Source organism: Bos grunniens, chromosome 29 (assembly GCF_055505025.1).
Source record: "Bos grunniens cultivar Pamir isolate PY7600 chromosome 29, Bosgru_T2T1.0, whole genome shotgun sequence".
Classification (NCBI taxonomy): domain Eukaryota; kingdom Metazoa; phylum Chordata; class Mammalia; order Artiodactyla; family Bovidae; genus Bos; species Bos grunniens.
Window position 1 is genome coordinate 33,399,025 of NC_141193.1, and position 17,904 is coordinate 33,416,928.

The 17,904-nt window shown below is 36.4% G+C and overlaps 1 protein-coding gene across 6 annotated transcripts in view; it reads right to left on the minus strand.

Annotated features, from left to right (window-relative positions):
- Nucleotides 1–255: 255 nt before the first annotated feature.
- The window catches only part of RSF1 (remodeling and spacing factor 1), a 148,176-nt gene continuing 130,527 nt past the window's right edge, over nucleotides 256–17,904 (minus strand). For 5 of the 6 annotated variants that reach the window (XM_086385757.1, XM_086385756.1, XM_086385759.1 and 2 more), the window contains 5 exons: nucleotides 15,555–15,622; nucleotides 14,721–14,928; nucleotides 12,948–13,168; nucleotides 10,547–10,735; nucleotides 256–7,814 (listed from right to left, as the gene is read on the minus strand). In XM_086385757.1, the coding sequence (XP_086241883.1) occupies nucleotides 7,246–7,814; nucleotides 10,547–10,735; nucleotides 12,948–13,168; nucleotides 14,721–14,928; nucleotides 15,555–15,622 (1,255 nt within the window). In that variant the 3' untranslated portion in view covers nucleotides 256–7,245. The remainder of the gene's footprint in view (nucleotides 7,815–10,546; nucleotides 10,736–12,947; nucleotides 13,169–14,720; nucleotides 14,929–15,554; nucleotides 15,623–17,904) is intronic. The other variant, XR_015158156.1, reaches the window with a different exon arrangement.

The following is a 17,904-nucleotide window of genomic DNA, read 5'->3' on the forward strand; positions in this document are numbered from 1 at the left end:
GGGATTCTCCAGGCAAGAACACTGGAGTGGGTTGCCATTTCCTTCTCCAATTCACATCCTTGGCAAACAGCTATAACAATTGTTTGGTGAAAATTGATGCACTTGCAAACTTACTTTCTAGATAGTAAGAGAACAGTTAATCTATTCTGGGGTGATAAAAACTTTCAACCTTCATCAACAGTTACAGAAAATTCTTAGCTTTCTATGTGCTACAAAGTTTAAAATAAACTAAATTTGCAAACACATCATGCTAAATACATCAAATTATTTAATTTTTTATTATGACAATTGACATATATTAAGTGAAAGAAATGACAGAAGTATTATAATAAAACATTTTGAAAGAAAAAAGTTACACAATTAGGCCAGTAGCCATAAAATAGCTTTTAGGCCTATTTTATAACACCAAGAGTTCTGATCAGACTGTAGTGAGACATTGAACATTTCATTAACAAAAATATTGGCACGAGCCACAACATATTTTGGTTGTCACTTACAAGGAATATTGTATTCAAACAACTATGCACTGCAATTCTAACACACTAGGTGTTCATACACTGCAGTTAACCCCTGAAGCTTTAAGCTACCAGGAATTCCCGTATTTTCTATGCACAAAATTTACTTTGTGCGTTATTGGAATCACACTTCCAGTTTTCACGTTTTTTCCCCCCCTTACACATGCAGTATGTCTTATGTGGCAGAGAGCATGCCAGCTTCTGTTTAGCTAATACCACATTCCTTATTACCTCAAGAGTTTTATGTTAATCTTGGAGTCTGCTTTAGCGCTCATCTCCTAGAAACAAAATAAAGCATTCTGAGAACGTATCTAGGAATATTTTTTATGCATAGGAAAATAAAGCATTTCATATAAGCATGTCTGAAAACCCAAGAGGCATTTTGATCAAACACTCCCTGGATCCTAGCTATTAGTTTAAAATGGGAATCTAACATATACCATCTACAAATTCTTATCTGGGATTTATATTCTTTGCCTGGAAATTCATGATTCCCAAGCTTCATTTCTGAATAGACAAGGATAGCAAAGAAACTGACATCCCACAGTAACTGGAAATAGATAAAGGTAACTTAGGTAGAAGTTATGAATTTAATTCTTTACAAGAATACACTTGTGCTACAAAAGTGAGAAATCAGAATGGTACATTATCAGATGGCAAAAAGCACTGGTGTTTAAACAGAGGTGTCAATATAACTTATCAAAAATGTGCCATGTAAAAGACTGCTACACTTAGCAGCTCTATAAGATTTCAAAGTATTTATCAAAAAAGAAGGGAATTTGAATTTGAATCTGATATCCCTTCCTGCCATGCCTCCAGCAGACAACTATTCCTGTGGAATTAAGTCTACTGAATTGAGTCTACAAGAACCAAATCGAACAATTCTAGTTTTTACTTCTTTTACAGATTGAAAACAAAGCTGTGTTCCACTCCCAATCCCCCCATCCCAACACAGGGTACACCCTTTCAAGGTGTATAAAAAACCCCAGCAGGTTTGGGCAAGCTACAATTCAGATACCATAATCAAGACATTACTTTCATAATAGAACACAACACCAGATCAACACTGAGAAAACCATAGTTAAGCATCACGAAAATCACACACTTTAAGAAAGTATCATTAACTGCCAAATTTGAGCTATAACAGCTGTTCTAAAATTGAAAATCCATTTACACTAAAATAAACTAAATCTATGTATGGATGTCTAAGTATGGTGTGTGTGTGTAATTTTCATGCAATGATCTTAAAGCTTTGGAGACAGGTTATTAGCCTAATTTCCAGGCTTGTCCATATAGCAGTATTGACATGCACCAACTCTGCTAAAGGGCAGAATGAAAAAGACCATGGCACAAAATTTTAAACAATTTTAGGTTTAATTACATAATGCACCTGTAGATGTTCTAGCATAAACACAATTGTAAAAATCTACATCCTATTTTAGGGTATTTTCCACCTCCCATCCCTTAAAAGCTGTACAGTTATAAAAATGTGACTCTCAAGCAAAATAAACTTTTTTTTTCTTTTGCAACATACAAAATAAGTTAAATGATTCAGAAGGTTTTGAGCCATTAAGTCTCCCAATAACTGTGTTCTTGGCCATCCAATAAACGTGACATGCAGATAGCTCCTGGTCTAAGACCAGAACTCAACAAATACACGTCAAACAAAACCCCAAACACTTAAATTAGATTTCTTTAGAAACTGATGAAAGTCAAGAAAATATATAGTTAGGGCTAACAATTCCATTCTTAACTTACATCATCCAGTGGCAAAATGAACAAGGCAGGTCACTCAGTCCTTAGTGCATTTTCTAGCTTGTACCGGTTTGGCAAAAAAAACACAAAAAACAAATGTAGTTCCTTTAAAAATGTTTTTTTTTTTCTCATTCACAATGTCTAAGGAGATTAATTAATTTCTATTTGTCTAATAATTGTTATGCCCTCTGATATAACTTATGCATAGGATAGACATCTTAGTTATTAAAATAAAAACCTTTACTAACTGAAATCACTACAATGTGCCAGAATTGGGTTTTCAGTATTTCCCAGAGTGAAATGGTATAAATATAAAATGAAAAAAAAAATTGACGAGAGCAAAATGAAAAAAAATTCACTAATGGAAATCGTATTCTAATCAATTTCTGAGAGGGTTTACATGAATTTTTAAGTGTTGAGTGTACTGTCTGGAGTAGTTACATACCAAGTACACTACATTTTGGCTTACAATGACTGCTTGATTGCTGGGGAATGATTATCTTCATATATGTTACATAGTTACTTAGCAATTCTTGGCACTCAAAAAAGTGTTAATGATAATTTGAATGAAATATTTTGAAGACAAATTATTAATTATACATATAACAACTCAGTTTAAATACATTGATAATAAAAGTTCTCGTCTTTCAGGATTGGTATAAAACAATGAAGTAAATCAGCAGTTAGCTTGCCACTTCCAAGGTAGGATTATAGGTACACACTGGGAATGGTGGATAAAATAGGAATGGATTTTATTCTAAGGAGGTTTAATAACAGATATTAAACAGAGGACTAAGTAGATACAGAAGGTATGCAGTCTTGGCATTCTTGCTTCTTGGGAGAACCAGGATGTTAAACCAAGAAGAGGAACTTCACTATTTTTCTCTAGGTTTTCTGTAATTAAATTATGTTCATAATCTCACATCAGTTACAATTATGTCCTTTTTCTTGTGTCAAATAACTTCAAAGCGTTTTTATTTCTTCTAACATCTAAGATATGTATATACATATTAATTTATATATATATATACATACATATATATGTTCATTCCATTTTTAAAAGATCTGGATTTTTGAATACTTGTCCTGTATCTGTGAGGCAATGCCATGAATCAGGGACCTTGTTCACTGTTGGTGAAGGGCAGAGTTCACAACTTTTTCTGAATATTAAACCTGTAGATTCAAACAGATTCAATTATACGGTAGGACTAAAGAATGGCTAACACCTCGTATCCCCACAAACATAGGCTAAAAAGGAATTCTTTGTGACGGAGAAAATTCCATCAACCCCACTTAAAAATAGCTAACATTTCCCCTCTTTTTAAACTCTAAGCAGGCCTACATTTTTCTTTATATATGTTCTTTGTGTATCATGGGATGGGTTCCATCAATCGAAAAGTAAAAACTGGAGTTTGTAATGTCCTGTTAATTTGTTTAAAAATCTTTTTACCAACAACTTCTTTTGCATTTGAAGTCCTTGATTCTTTGGTAGGTCATTTTGAAAAAAATCACACATGAATTTATTCTAAATGAAACTCCTTTTTATTCTTGGAATCTGTAGCCTTTGACCAACTGGAAAAAGATGTGCCAAGGAAATCCATCCTTAATAAATCAGGTATATTCTTGAAAATATCTCTGCCATCATTCTCTAGTACTGTGCCAACAATAGAAAATGTTTACACGAAACACTATTTCATCAGCACATGTCTACAAAAAAACATATTATTTTCAGTCTGAGTTTTCATAAATTTTAATTCAAAGTTTCTGCTTTGTGAAAATTTGGCTAGTTTTCAAACCTTTACAGAAACCAAACTAAATATTGTGAGTACTAAACTACATCTCTCCTTAATACATTTGCTATAGTGGAGTTTGATATTGGGAGTCTGATTTATACTTCCAAAAAGGGGTTTTAGAGTATTAAAGGGTTCTATTATTACACAGCAGCTACTGAGAGCCTAGATCCATGGTCAGTACTCTAACTACAAGAATCCAAGATGTTCTAAACTCTAGATGAATTGCTGCTTTCCTGTACAGCAGTCCTAATGTCTGAATTAGGACCGTTCCTAATGACTGAATTATGTCTTTGGATATAGAGCATTCTCTTTTTCCTATATTGTTTTTTTTTTAACTTCTTCAAAACATGTTCAGAGTTGGTATTTCAGCAAACACAAGACTCTTTGAGGGACTGAATCTAAACACCAAGCAGCAGAATTGTTTGTGAACTGTTCAACGTTTCATCAGCCATAATTAACCTATCTGCATGATAATTTGTGACTATCACGTACTTGGATTGTACTCTTTGTAGATGAAGCAAAGTTAACTGGTTTAATCAGAATGTAAAGGGAATTCAAAAGGAAACACTCACTATTGAGTTCACAAACACTTAATTCAAGTTTGGTAAATAACAGGCAGCAAAAGTGGCATCATAACCCATGTCAGTGAGACATTTGCTAAATGGAATACTCAGTCTTTACGAAGATAAAAATTAACCTTTTGCTCTCTATGGCAGAAGGGTAAAAAGAACTTATTTCACATTAGGCATCCTGTAAAATAAATAATCTACCCATTTAATACTTCTTGTCGTTTGTGTAACTGAAGAGAATAGGTTGAAGCAGAAGCTCGTGTGTCCGGAGGTAGAGAGAGGGATTTTCTACACCGTAGTGGCTTTACCCCGTTGCAGGACTAAAATGGTAGCAGAAGACGGGGGGCAGGATAGGCCACCTGCACATTCTAACCACTTACCATGCATTAATAGGAATCCTTCTATTGCCTCCTGTTTTATGTAGTTAAAAGGCTCACATTCTTAACTGACTCTCAAATAAATGGGACAAACCTAGCCAGAAAGCAGGCCTGGTAAGTGAATGTGGCTCCTTACATAGCCCTGCTTACTGTCTGGGAATATAAGTCCTTCACTCCCTTCTGGTGGAATATTGTCTCAAAATAAAAATCACAACTTGCTTGGAACCACATGCTACTGGTGCATCCTATTTTTAGGCTGCTTTCATTATTTTATTTTTTATACAGATACATATACACTGCTAGAATCAAAGCAAAAATATTAATGGGCAGGTACTACAGAACTAAGGTGAAACAAAACAAACAAATAGGAACCAACAAGTGAAAAACAACAGCTATAAACTTTCAAGGCCAAAAGATAAGATTTAAGGGCAACACCTGTGAAGGGAGGAAAAGAAAGAGTATGAAGTTTCTAGAGGTATTTATAATGCAAGTCTAATGCCAGCTTTTTAATAATAAAAAAGAGAAGTGCTTTATTATTCACTGACTAGCACATAGAATGCTTAATTTGGGAAGAAAAATTCATGAAGTTCCTTGGGCCAGCAGCAGATATGGTGTGTCCATTGCCGGCAACAGACACAACACTGAAACAGAAAACCCAATCCCAGGGCAAAAGTATTCACAGAAGTAATGGCTGAAGGTTTCAGAATTTGACAGGCAAGGTTTAATCACAAGTGCTACACTCTGTACAACGTTATTTATGGCTCTGCCTGAAATTTTACAGCTGAAACAGAAACTAAGACAAAGTTCATATTTTAGTGTCAATTACATGTTAGATATTTAGTTAGTTACAAACCCCTATTTTCTTGAAACAAAGGGCTTATCTTTCTTTAAAATGTTGAGATGTTTGAAATGGATATATCTATTAAGTATATTGGTGGTTTTCAATCAACTCTATGTTGGTCATGTGACTATTAATGAATTTTAATAGAAGTCTAATGGCCAATGGCCAAAACTACATTCAAACCCTGCTAATATATCCAGGCAGATAGGAAATTCTAACACACACACATACACACACACACGCGCACGCGCGTGCACACACACACACATGCTAAAATTCAAACTAAAAACCTCCCAAAGGAACTGCTTTGTTTGTAGACTTCAATTTGAAGTAGATACTAAGGGCAAGAATAGACCAGTTAAAATTCACCTGAAAATCCTTTCCCCTTCTTCAAATGTGCTAAAATACTGCAGTCAGCTTAGCATCCATATCTTCATGTATGTTATGTATAGGTGTATTTCTTTGAAAATGATAATTCAGATATTTAAATATTAAGTGGCCAGAAAACAAGAGTTACATTATCTGCAAAGTTTACAGTCCATTCAGGCCTTAAGAAAGACCACACTCATTTCACTAATAACTCTCCATGATGGCATATTAAAGGCCACGTCATCACCACTGCATAAAGCTGTTTAAAAAAATTTGCTATTAGCACAACCTGGTTGTCAAAGCTTCATTATACATTTTACTATACAAATGCTTTTCAGATGATTTTTTTTTTTAAAACAAAAAACTCCGCTATAACAGAAACTTAGGTTACAGTTTTTTATGATGGTATTTTTTTTATCGGTCTCTTCTTTTTTAAGTGTGGTTATCTCCAATAGTAAACAAGTTGATTTCATGAATGCTGTTACTAAAATGACTTATGTATGATGTTATCTACAATTCTTAAATTGCAACAATACGGACTTGAACTTTTAAACAGTCTGTTAATCATCATCTATGCCATGAATGTTTAAATATAATATATATTTAATATGAAAAAAGCTAAAAGCACAAGTGCTTTCTCCCACCCCTAATTCTGTTTTGGGCCCTCACAGATTTGGAATGCATTCTTATCCACCCTTTTCACAAAGTCAGGAGAGCTCAGGAAATATAAAGTCAAAAATATACAAATCTTTGTTGTTATAATAAGATTTTTTTTTCCCCATGACTGAAATTACCAAGGACCATGAACTTGGAAAAAGAAAATCAAAAGGAATTTACAGCAATTATTTATCTTCAAAGTTCAAAACTGGTCACTTCACAGAAAGACTTCAGGGTCTGTTGAAATTTTTCTTCTAAAAAGTCATTCTGTAGTGGAGTTTTCTAGGAAAAATAAAACAGCTTTTAATAACTGGCCCGCTGGTGTGAGAGCTACCGTGGAATAAATTAGCACAAAAATGGAAAAAAGTCTTATAACTGTTCACTGTTACAGACATAATCAACAAGGTCAGTCACTCTTAAAAGCTCATCTTCGTCCTCTTCTGGGGCCCCTGCCTCCTGCCCACCACTTGTCCCATTGGGGGCCAGGCTTGCACTGGCTGTGCTGCTGTCCTTGGGGGTCTGAGGCTTCTCAGCTGGCTTGCCAATCAAGTTTTCAATGGCTTTGCCAGGACTCTGTCCATTGGTGGAAGGTAGGTCCACTAAGCTATAGTCCAATGGGCTCCCCACCTTGCCTACATTTTCAAAGTCCTCTTCCTCGTCACTGTCTATCCGATAGGGCTTTTTGGTGCTGTCTTGTTCTGAGGGCAGGACCCTGGGCTGGCGGTCATGGGCAGGTTGATCTGCATCTCCATGAGCATTGTCACAACTCTCCTCTTCATCTGTCTCGATCCGGTGTAGCCGTTTTCGGGATGGTTTACCTTCTTCTTCCTCCTCATCTGCTTCGGAATACTCATCTGTGCTTCGACCCCGTTTTCGAACTGACCGCTTTGATTCTTTAGCTAGCTCATCATCTTCAGAGTTCTTGGACATATAGCTCTCTAGAATAAACAGCACATTTAAGCCATTGGCACAGTTAACCATTAATAGATATAAGTAATCCTCTTCTTCCTCCCATGTTCATCCCATGTCCTACTTTCAGACTTGCTTCTACATAAATATTTCCCTTCAATAACTGGCCTCATTTCTCTCTCTTCTCATTCTCACAGCAATGCCCAATATGATTCACAGTATACTTTATGGTTTTAGGAAAGGGCAAAATCCTTAATTAAATAAAGACAGGTTGGTCACAAACTAAGAAACTCCTTCCCACTAACCCTCAAATTAGAGAATTGTGTAAACATACCGAAAAGAAAAAATTAAAACTAAGCACTGCATCTGAAGTACTGCACTCTCTTTCCATGTTATTAAATGTCCTTGGTAGCCCTTAAACGTTTTCTTTTTATCTATACTTGATCTCACCTGGTCTCATGGCTTTGCATACCACCCATTTGATGGTGACTCTCACATTTGTTTTAGGCAACCAATCCCTAAATTCCAGGCTCATGTATCAAACTGCCTATTCAACATCTATGCTTGGATTTCTAAACAGGCAGAACCAAGCTCCAACACTTTCTCCTCAACCTTGCACAATTCTGGTCTCTATCATCTTCGTTATTGGCAACTCGATTCTTCTAATCACTCAGCCATCCTTGATTCCTTTCTTTTTCCCATCTAATCCAACAGTAAATTCTGTGGGCTATATTCAAATATATTCATAATTTCACTGCTTTTCACCCCTTTACTGCTACTGCTCTAGTCTCAACCACCATCATCTCTCACCAGGCCTATTTTAATGACCCCCCAGAACTAGACTCCTAGATTCCCTCTTATACCCTTTAATTTACTCATAACATAGATGCCATATTAAAATGTAAGTCAGATAATATCACTCCTTTGTGCAAAATCCTCCAATTATTTCTCATTTCACAATAATAAAGTCCAAAGTCTATACAATGGCCTACTGCATTATCTAACTATCCAATATGGTACTAAATGGAGCAAGACTCTATGGTCCTTGCCCCCCTTGTCTTCTGCTTGCGTTTCCACAGACTAAATTCTGTGGAAAACTTTAGTCAAAGAATAAGTTTTATCAGAGAAATGAGAAAATGCAGAAACAAAGAAAAACAGCCAAAGGAGATCAAATAATAATAAAGTAGTCATTAAGCATAGTCAATGACCTTTAGTTACTTCTCAAGGGCTACAGATAACATTCTGAGCCTCATCCTGTGAGCTGTCTTACAGATACTGAAACCCCAGGTGAAGAAGTTAACTACATGATGACCAGACTAGTTGTGACATGAGCTGCTACAATCCCAAGAATGACTTCAAAGAAACAGGAATAAACCAACCCTAGAACTAAAGATTAACCGTACCTAAAACAACCAAGAGGATGCTGGTCAGACGACTGATGACCAATTTGAGTTGACTGTGCTGCTTCTGCATGCAGCCCCTTCCCTCAGCCTATAAAATCTTTCATGCCCTGCTTGTCAGGAGGGGAGTCAGCCTTTGAACAGATGTCCACCCTTCCCATCCCTCACCAACTCCTTCCACCTCTCACCAGTGCCTGGCATCTAAAATAAAGCAAACTTTCCTTTCCACCAATCTGGCCTATTTATTGGCTTTTGTGTGGTGAGCACCCAGACCCCACCTTTGGGTAATAGTCCCCACTCACCACAGGTGGGAATCAACTCTTTTTTTTAGGTCTGTACTCAAATGCTGACTTCTGAGGGAGGCATTCCCTTGGTACTCTATCTGAAATTCCAACTACTCCCCCAACCTTCCCTTTCTACTTTTCTCCACAGCACTTATCTACACCTAATATATCTATTTATTTGTCATGGTTATTTATTGTCTCTCTTCCCCCAACAAAAATAAGAGTTACATGAGGAAGCTATATTTTGGTTATTCTTTTCACTGTTCTATTCCCAGTGCCTAGGACAGTGATAGTTCATTAAGTATTTGTTTTTAATAGCTGAATTAATGAATTTATATTTCTCTTTAATGACACAAGAAGAGATACACATTCACCCAGATGTTTACCTCCCTTCTTTAGTCCCCCATACCCAAACATTTTTTTCCCTTACTGTCCTGGCCTGGGCTCAAACTTAATTGACAAGGATCTATGAAAGCAAACAATCTTCAATACAGATCATAAACAATGGAGAATTAAATATATAAAAAAGAAATAGGGGAAGGTGAAGGTTAGAATCATTTAAAATGAGAAGAACTCTAGAATAAACTACAAAGACTAAATGGACATCACAAATTCATATTTTAGAACTTGTAATTCTGGTATTGTGCACAGCTAAAGCTATTAAGAAATAAAAGTTTACTGACTAAAGGTCACTGTCAAAGTGAAGAGAGACAGTAGGCACTCTTGACTTGCAACTGTTCAGCTATTCAGGGCACAGGAGGTTATTTCAAAATGAAGGCCATAAATTATCAACAAGCAAAAGAAATCTTGTTAACAGATCACAATTTTCTGAAACTCTTCTAGTTTCAATGAAGAATTTAATTATTACAATTAAGAACTTAAAAATTATTATCTTATCAAGCATCAGTTATTTAAACTACAAGCTAACCAGGCATAAAATAATGGGTTTTATCTCAAAGATACTATGGGCTATATTAAATTTCTAAGAAATGGTACAGAATCATAATCGTGAGTTCACTTTATAATTTGTACTACTGCCTTGCCCAAATGTCCGTAAACTGGAGAGCTATTCCTTACCTTCACTATCTGAGCTAGAGAGCCTACGCTTGTGAACTCGTCTGATTTCTTTACCACGTCGTAAACTCTTCTGGGAGCCATCACTTTCTGAATCTTCCTTGTAGTTAATTTGTCTCTTCTGGTTCCTTCTAGACCTTCTTCGCCGAGTTTCTACAAAATCATCGCTAAAGTCATCACTAAAGTCACTTTCTGTTTAAAAAAAAAAGGGGGGTGGGTAGAAAGGAAAAAGAAGTACAAATTTTAATTTTCAATTCCACCAAACAGAAATGTTAGTTTAGCTTATAAAAATATAAAGCTATTACACAGAGTTCAGTCATAACTTTTAAATGAACAGTAACTTTTATAAATCTCTAATTTTCTTCTTAATAATATGAGTACATCTCAGGGGAGTTTTAATGCCGAAGCTCACAAATGTATCCTACTAGCAGTCAACCTCAAGGTTAAAAAATGTTTTATTGGGAATTCCCTTGGCAGTCCAGTGGCTCTGTGCTCTCACTGCCAAGGGCCTGGGTTCAATCTTTGGTGGGGGAACTAAGATCCCGTGGCACAGCCAAAAAAAAGTTTTTCATAAACCTTATCTCATACAACCTAGAGCTACCCAGTCAGCTGCATGGCTGCCACAACTGTTCTTCTTGGTGGATGGTTACTGTTCTGCCTCATGATAACCTGCTGTTCCTATGAATACAGCTGTATGGCTACATTCATAGCATTACAATGCACTGCAGAGGTTAAACTTTCTAACCACAGAAAACTGATGAGCCTGTTTCAAGTACAGAACTGGGGTTATACGTTTGGCTTTTACCCATGCAGAATTAAAATCTGCTGAACACAACTCACAGAGCTACTTTAACTCTCAAAGCACTGCTAAATAGCACTCTTCTTGTCACATCATCTCTGATCAATACACCAAAATCAGGATATGGCATTATGTCAGAGTAGTTTTCAGGAAAGCTAACACATTTCACTGAATCATCACATCTAGCTTTGTTCTCTAATGGATTTCAAATACTTAAAAACTGCTAGCCAACAGTTTAAAGGGGTCCCCAGAGGCCAAATCTAGGACAAACTGAGTCAAAATAGTGATGGTAATAAGACCAAAATAAGAATCCATTAAATCCATACTGATACCAAAGAAATAAATATACAGGGCAGAACAGAAAGCTCTTTCTTATAGAATAGCAAGTAATAAATAGGAAGGAAGGAGTTAGAAAATCATCAACAAATGCTAAAACTAGTGGATACAACATCTGATAAGAACAAGGTATTTACAGCCTCAAAATATCTTGTATGGATTACTTATTAATTACAAAGGGAAAATAACAAAGACTTGGAGGGCATACATTAATTATGTGATATTCTGGCCAAAAATGTATAACGAGAATCTAATCACAAGGAAACATAAAACCAAATGAGTTATATTTTACAAAATAACTAGTGTGTATTCTTAAAAAATGTTGTGGTCAACAAAGACAACATTTCAGGAATATTACAGATAAAAGAAGACCAAGGAGACATGAATAAATGCATAACCTAATCCTGAACTGGACCCTCAACCAGGAAAAAAACGTTTACATAAAGGACAATATTGGGGCACCTGATGATATCTGAATGTGTACTATTGATAAGTTAATGGTATTTTATCAATATAAAAATTCCCTACTTTGATATTATACTATGGTTATATAAGAAAATGTTCTTGTTTTCAGCAAATAATCACTGATAAAGGGGCCTGATGTCTCCACTTACTCAAAAGGTTTAGAAAAAAAGATAAACAAAACAAAAAACTCCACAACCTGGCCCGAGTTGGGATATAATACTCCTGTCTGTAGCATTTCCTAAGTAAGACGACAGCTACCTATCTGCCAATCCCATGGAGCATCTTATCTGTCGTTTTAGCTGCCGTGCCTCTCTTTAATTAATAGGGATGTGCATAGATATAAATAACATAGATATAAATAACACTGATAACTTATACAAACTAATAAATTACTGATTATGATCTAAATGTTAGAGATAATTAGTGATCTTTCTCTAACAGCTAGACATCTGAGGAAAAACGTTCTCAGATTATTAAAAACGATTCCCAAAAAAAATAAAATAAAATAAAAACAATTCCCAAGAAACACTCTGGAGGTGAAGTCTAGGCATGGAAACACACGGCACCAAAAGGATTCATCACGACTGTAAACGAGTTTGGCATGAAGTTAACACATCCGTCCTTATCTGTCTTCTCAGACCTGCTTTATGTGAAAGATTTAATCAGTGGTGAGTTGTAAGAATAGAACACAAAGTTTCATCAGACAGTTTATATTACAACTGAACAGAATTTTATTTTAAAAGATTTTAATTCCAGAAGTTACAAGAATTTCCTTAGTGAGCTGTGGATACGAATTATCTTTACCAGAGTCTCTGCTGTTCTCCTCAGACTCTTCCTCCTCATCATCGTCAGAGCACTTTCTCTTTGGGGTCTTTCTCCGCAAACGCCTGCTTTGCCTCATAGGCCGGGAGGGGTGTCGCCTTAGTCTTCGGCTACAGAAATCAGTGTCACTGTCATCATTAGATGGTGGGTCTTCTTCACTCTCATCTGGGTTCTCATCAGATACAACGAATTCATCCTGAGATCTATCCAAGAGAAACCGGATGAATTATGATGGTACACTTAGAACCATGAACCCATTTTGGAGTTCTGAGTTCAAATTCTAACAAGTCCACTGAAATTATTAAGCAGTGTTTAATGGAAATCTCTAGGTCATTGGATCAATTTCCCTGTTTATAGAATGAAGAGCTGTTTTGCACCCATTTTTTTTTTTAAGAAGGAGTTATGAAGATCAATTGATGCTCATTTTTGTACATAAATTGCTTTTGCCTCTTAGGAAGTCCCCCATGTGCCTCAAATTCAACATGTCCAAAAATGAACTCATTATTTCCTAGGCTACTCCTTTCTTCTGTTCTCTAGCCTGGTATTTGGTACTATCAACCCATCCAGTAATTCAAGGCAGAAACTTGGAATTTATCCCAATTTCTTTCTCCCTGTTCATTTCTCATATCAATGACTAATTCCTCCTGAGTCTACTTCATAAAGATATCTCAAACCTGATATCTTTTCTCAGTTCAGGGTCTCATATCCCATCAAAACTACTACAGCAATTCCCCAAAATCTCTTTAATCTATGCTCATTTTACCTCAATAAATCCTACCAATGAATTCCAGGATGAATCTTTCTGAAACATAAACCTCATATTAGTCTGGTATTTAAAACTCTTCAGTGGGTTTCCATCATTCTTATGCAGGACAAACACAAAACTCCATCATCTGGTTCCTTTTTATGCCTTGGCTACATCTCCAGCAGGGCAATCTCTGATGCTACCTTAATTCTTTTTATCCTGACAAACCAGGAGTTTCCTAAATATTCTGTGACATTTTATGCCTGGCTGCCCTGGACAGGATTTCTTTGCTTAGAATACTTTTTTCTTTATACTGCTTCTAATCCCAAATTCATCAATCTGCCCAATTCATTCTTTACATTTCAGATAGAGCTTTATTTCCACTCTGAGGCCTTCCTTGACCTCCCTGGATTGATATGGCCCTCTTCTGTACCCTGCCTTATGTTTTAGTAGCAAACATGCAGAAGGACTTTTCCGTAGTTTATATGTTTGTTTCCTCCACTAACAATCTGAGAGGAGAAACTCTGTGGCATTCCTTCCATATATCTGCTCTGTAGAGAGGCTTCCTGACAGTACAGAAGAAAGCTTCTATACTGTAATTCAGTATAGAATTACATGCCCCAACCCAAACCCCTATAGGTCACCAGAAAATAGTTTCTAATTACTTATACCTGCCCATTTCTCACATTTGACTGGGAACCAATGCAAGGTGCATGGGTTCAATCTTTGGTCACGGAACTAAGATCCCACATGGTGCATGGCTTGGTCAAAAAATAAATAATTATTGTCGTTCAGCCGCTCAGTTGTGTCTGACTCCTTGTAACCCCAAACACCCATAAAACTTCGTTTTAATCTAGAAAGAGCCAAAATCAGCACTGTTGAATCTGTTTTAAGTACCCTGAAAACAGACCGTCTACATGCAGAACAAAAGCCCCATCAGGACCAAGTTTGGTTGGAAGCCCTGTTCAAGCCTCAACCTAGGATATGGGATCTACCAACAGACCACGCACCCATCACTGATCTTGAATTCATCCTCGCTCTCCTCTTCATCCAGGTTGCTGTCACTGTCCAGGTCATTCAGTCGCCGGCGTTTCTTCCGGCGAGCAGCAGCTGCCCTCTGGGGTCGTTTATTTTCTTTTCTTTCTTCATCCAAAATAGTAGAGATGTCTTTTCCACGGTGGCCTGTGATGGTGGAGATATCTTTTCCTCGGCCAACTCCTGAGTCCAGGGGCAAGGATGTAGGGTTGAGGGGAAGAGAGGGAGGGAGAGATAAAGACAACTCTATGTTTATTAAAAGTTTCCCTTTAACATCTACAGATTGTCCTTAGCAGCTTTTTCATTTATTTATTTTCTTCCTAGAGCTATGCAATTTTCTCACAGCTTTACCTGACAGAGTTTTCAAGAAAGTTTTACATTTGTTTATCGTATTAAATGGAGCTTTCCAGGTGGCTCACTGGCAAAGAATTTTCTTGCCACTGCAGGAGATGCGGGTTTGCTTCCTGAGTCAGGAAGATTTAGAGAAGGACGTGGCAACCCACTCCAGTATTCTTGCCTGGGAAATCCTATGGACAGAGGAACCTGGTGGGCTACAGTCCATGGGTTCGCAAAGAATTGGACATGACTGAGCAACTAAGCACAGCACACTTTTAAAACAATTAGTAAGCTGAGTCTACACACTGGCTCCATGTCCACGGGTTATTTTCAATTACAGTCAACATCAGTAGTGATCGTGATACACACTGAGGAGAATGAGAAAATATGCTTGCTTACTGCTCTTTAATCAGGGCATTTTAATTAATGTACTGGCCAAGTGAGATGAAGAAAAGAGAATGATAAACACGTACCTCCTCCATCAGCCTCTTTGATATCATCTTCTATAGCTTCATCAATTGCTTCGTCAAACTCATCAAATCTAAAATACATACAACAATCACATTATAGCCTGTCCTGACATACGGACTAGAAAAATTGCCTCTAAAATAAAAAAGGCCAGAATATGAAACTGTTCTCTGGTACTTTAGGGCTGTGGAACTTGGATTAGATCATCCCATACTCCTGTTAACTTCAATTTCTTTGGTACAATAGAAACCAGTATCTAAGTTGTTGTTATTTTACTTTTAAAGAGTATCTATACCAAACATCAACAAGTATTTTTTAAACAGCCAGATAGTAAACATCCTAGGCTTTGTAGACTATACAGTATTTGTTGTAACTACTCAACTCTGCCACTGTAGTGCAAAATCAGCCACAGACAAAAAGTGAATGAATGTAACTAGTGTTCCAATAAACTTTATTTTTTAGACACTGTGATATGAATTTCACGTGATTTTCAAATACTTTTCTCCTTCTGTTTTCTTTTCTCAACCATTTATAAATATAAAAGCCACTCCCAGGCCATGTGGTATACACAAACCAGTAATGAGCTGGACTGGCCCACAGGTCATAGTTTGCTACCCCAATTATACAAATCATATGACAGAGTAAACTGAACAAACTTAGTATTCCAGAAATAATACTAAGTGTGAGGAATATATTATTGTTGCTCTTAAATACTATATTATCATTATTACTGAAATTCTTATACAGATAGTCAAAATTTTGAAACTAGGTCAATGTACTCTTTCTCAAAAGAGCTTTTTCTTTCACCTAAAGAAAAAAAATACAAGACTAGATGATTCCTGAGATTTTTTTCACATACAAAGCTCCTTTCACTTTAGAACTGAGGTGATGTATACCTGTGGCAGATTCATGCTGATGTATGGAAAATACTATAAAGTAATTAACCTCCAATTAAAATAAATAAATTTATATTAAAAAAGATAGGGGAACTTAATGAAGACTGGGCTAAGCATAGTAATTACTAGGCTCATGTGGCTATACATATTTATTAAAATAAAAAATGCTGTTCCTCACTAGCCATATTTCAAGTGCTCAACAGTGATATATGGCTACTGATTTCCATACCACACAACAAGAAAGAGAACCCATAACCACAGTAAACCGGATAGCACTGGATTAAAGTTATCCAGTGATTAACAACACACATAAGACTAATAAGCAAATACTTTGCCCTCTGGAGTTGAGACATTCATTACAGCTACAGACTTCCTTTCTAGGAAAATATATATATACTTATAGAAACATAAAGTTTTACATATTTCAGAGGAATCACAAATTTCAGGCTAAGAACTCTTCTTCTACAAAATACTTTTAAATGCAGCACTTTACCTCCAATCTTTTCATATAATGCTATGAAAAACATCCTTGTAGATATAACTGAGCTTTTTCTTAAGAGGAATTCTGACAAAGAAAAAAAATCTGTCCATCTATTCAGGAGGCTAGAAGAAGAGATACAGATCAAGCCAGATGCAAAGTTAATGGAAAAATGGGAATTTTCCCAAGGACATGATGCAGCTGTAAAATGTCATAATAATCCAGTTCCTCTTCTTTTTTTTTTGAAGTAGAAAATTTTTATTACTTTGCCAGGCAAAGGGGGCCACAGTTAATGCCCTCAAAACTGTGTCCCCAACAATCTATTTCTTTGAGCCACTACTACCTTCTTATTGAGATACTGTGTCTTCTAAATTCAGAGAGTATCAGAATCTTTGAACAAAGGAAATTGTATCAATAAGCAAGAAACTCCCACCCTCGACCAGAGGATCTAAGTCACTTTTAACACAAATAAAAAGTTTTGATTTACATTTCAGACTCAGTTTGCATAAGCTGTTGGACACAACACCCTACACTTTACTTTTATCTTCATCGTTTTCAAGGAAAGAGGACCCTATGTCAACCATGCAGTCTGCTTTTGCTTTGAGCCTTACTCTTCATTTAAATGTCACCTAAACTCTATCCCTTAATAAACTCCTCTATTAAGAAGAGGTGGCAAGAATACACAGAACCAAAAAGATCTTCACGACCCAGATAACCACAATGGTATGATCACTCACCTAGAGCCAGACATCCTGGAATGCGAAGTCAAGTGGGCCTTAGGAAGCATCATTACAAACAAAGCTAGTGGAGGTGATGGAATTCCAGTTGAGCTATTTCAAATCCTAAAAGATGATGCTGTGAAAGTGCTGCACTCAATATGTCAGCAAATTTGGAAAAGTCAGTAGTGGCCACAGGACTGGAAAAGGTCAGTTTTCATTCCAATCCCAAAGAAGGCCAATGCCAAAGAATGTTCAAACTACT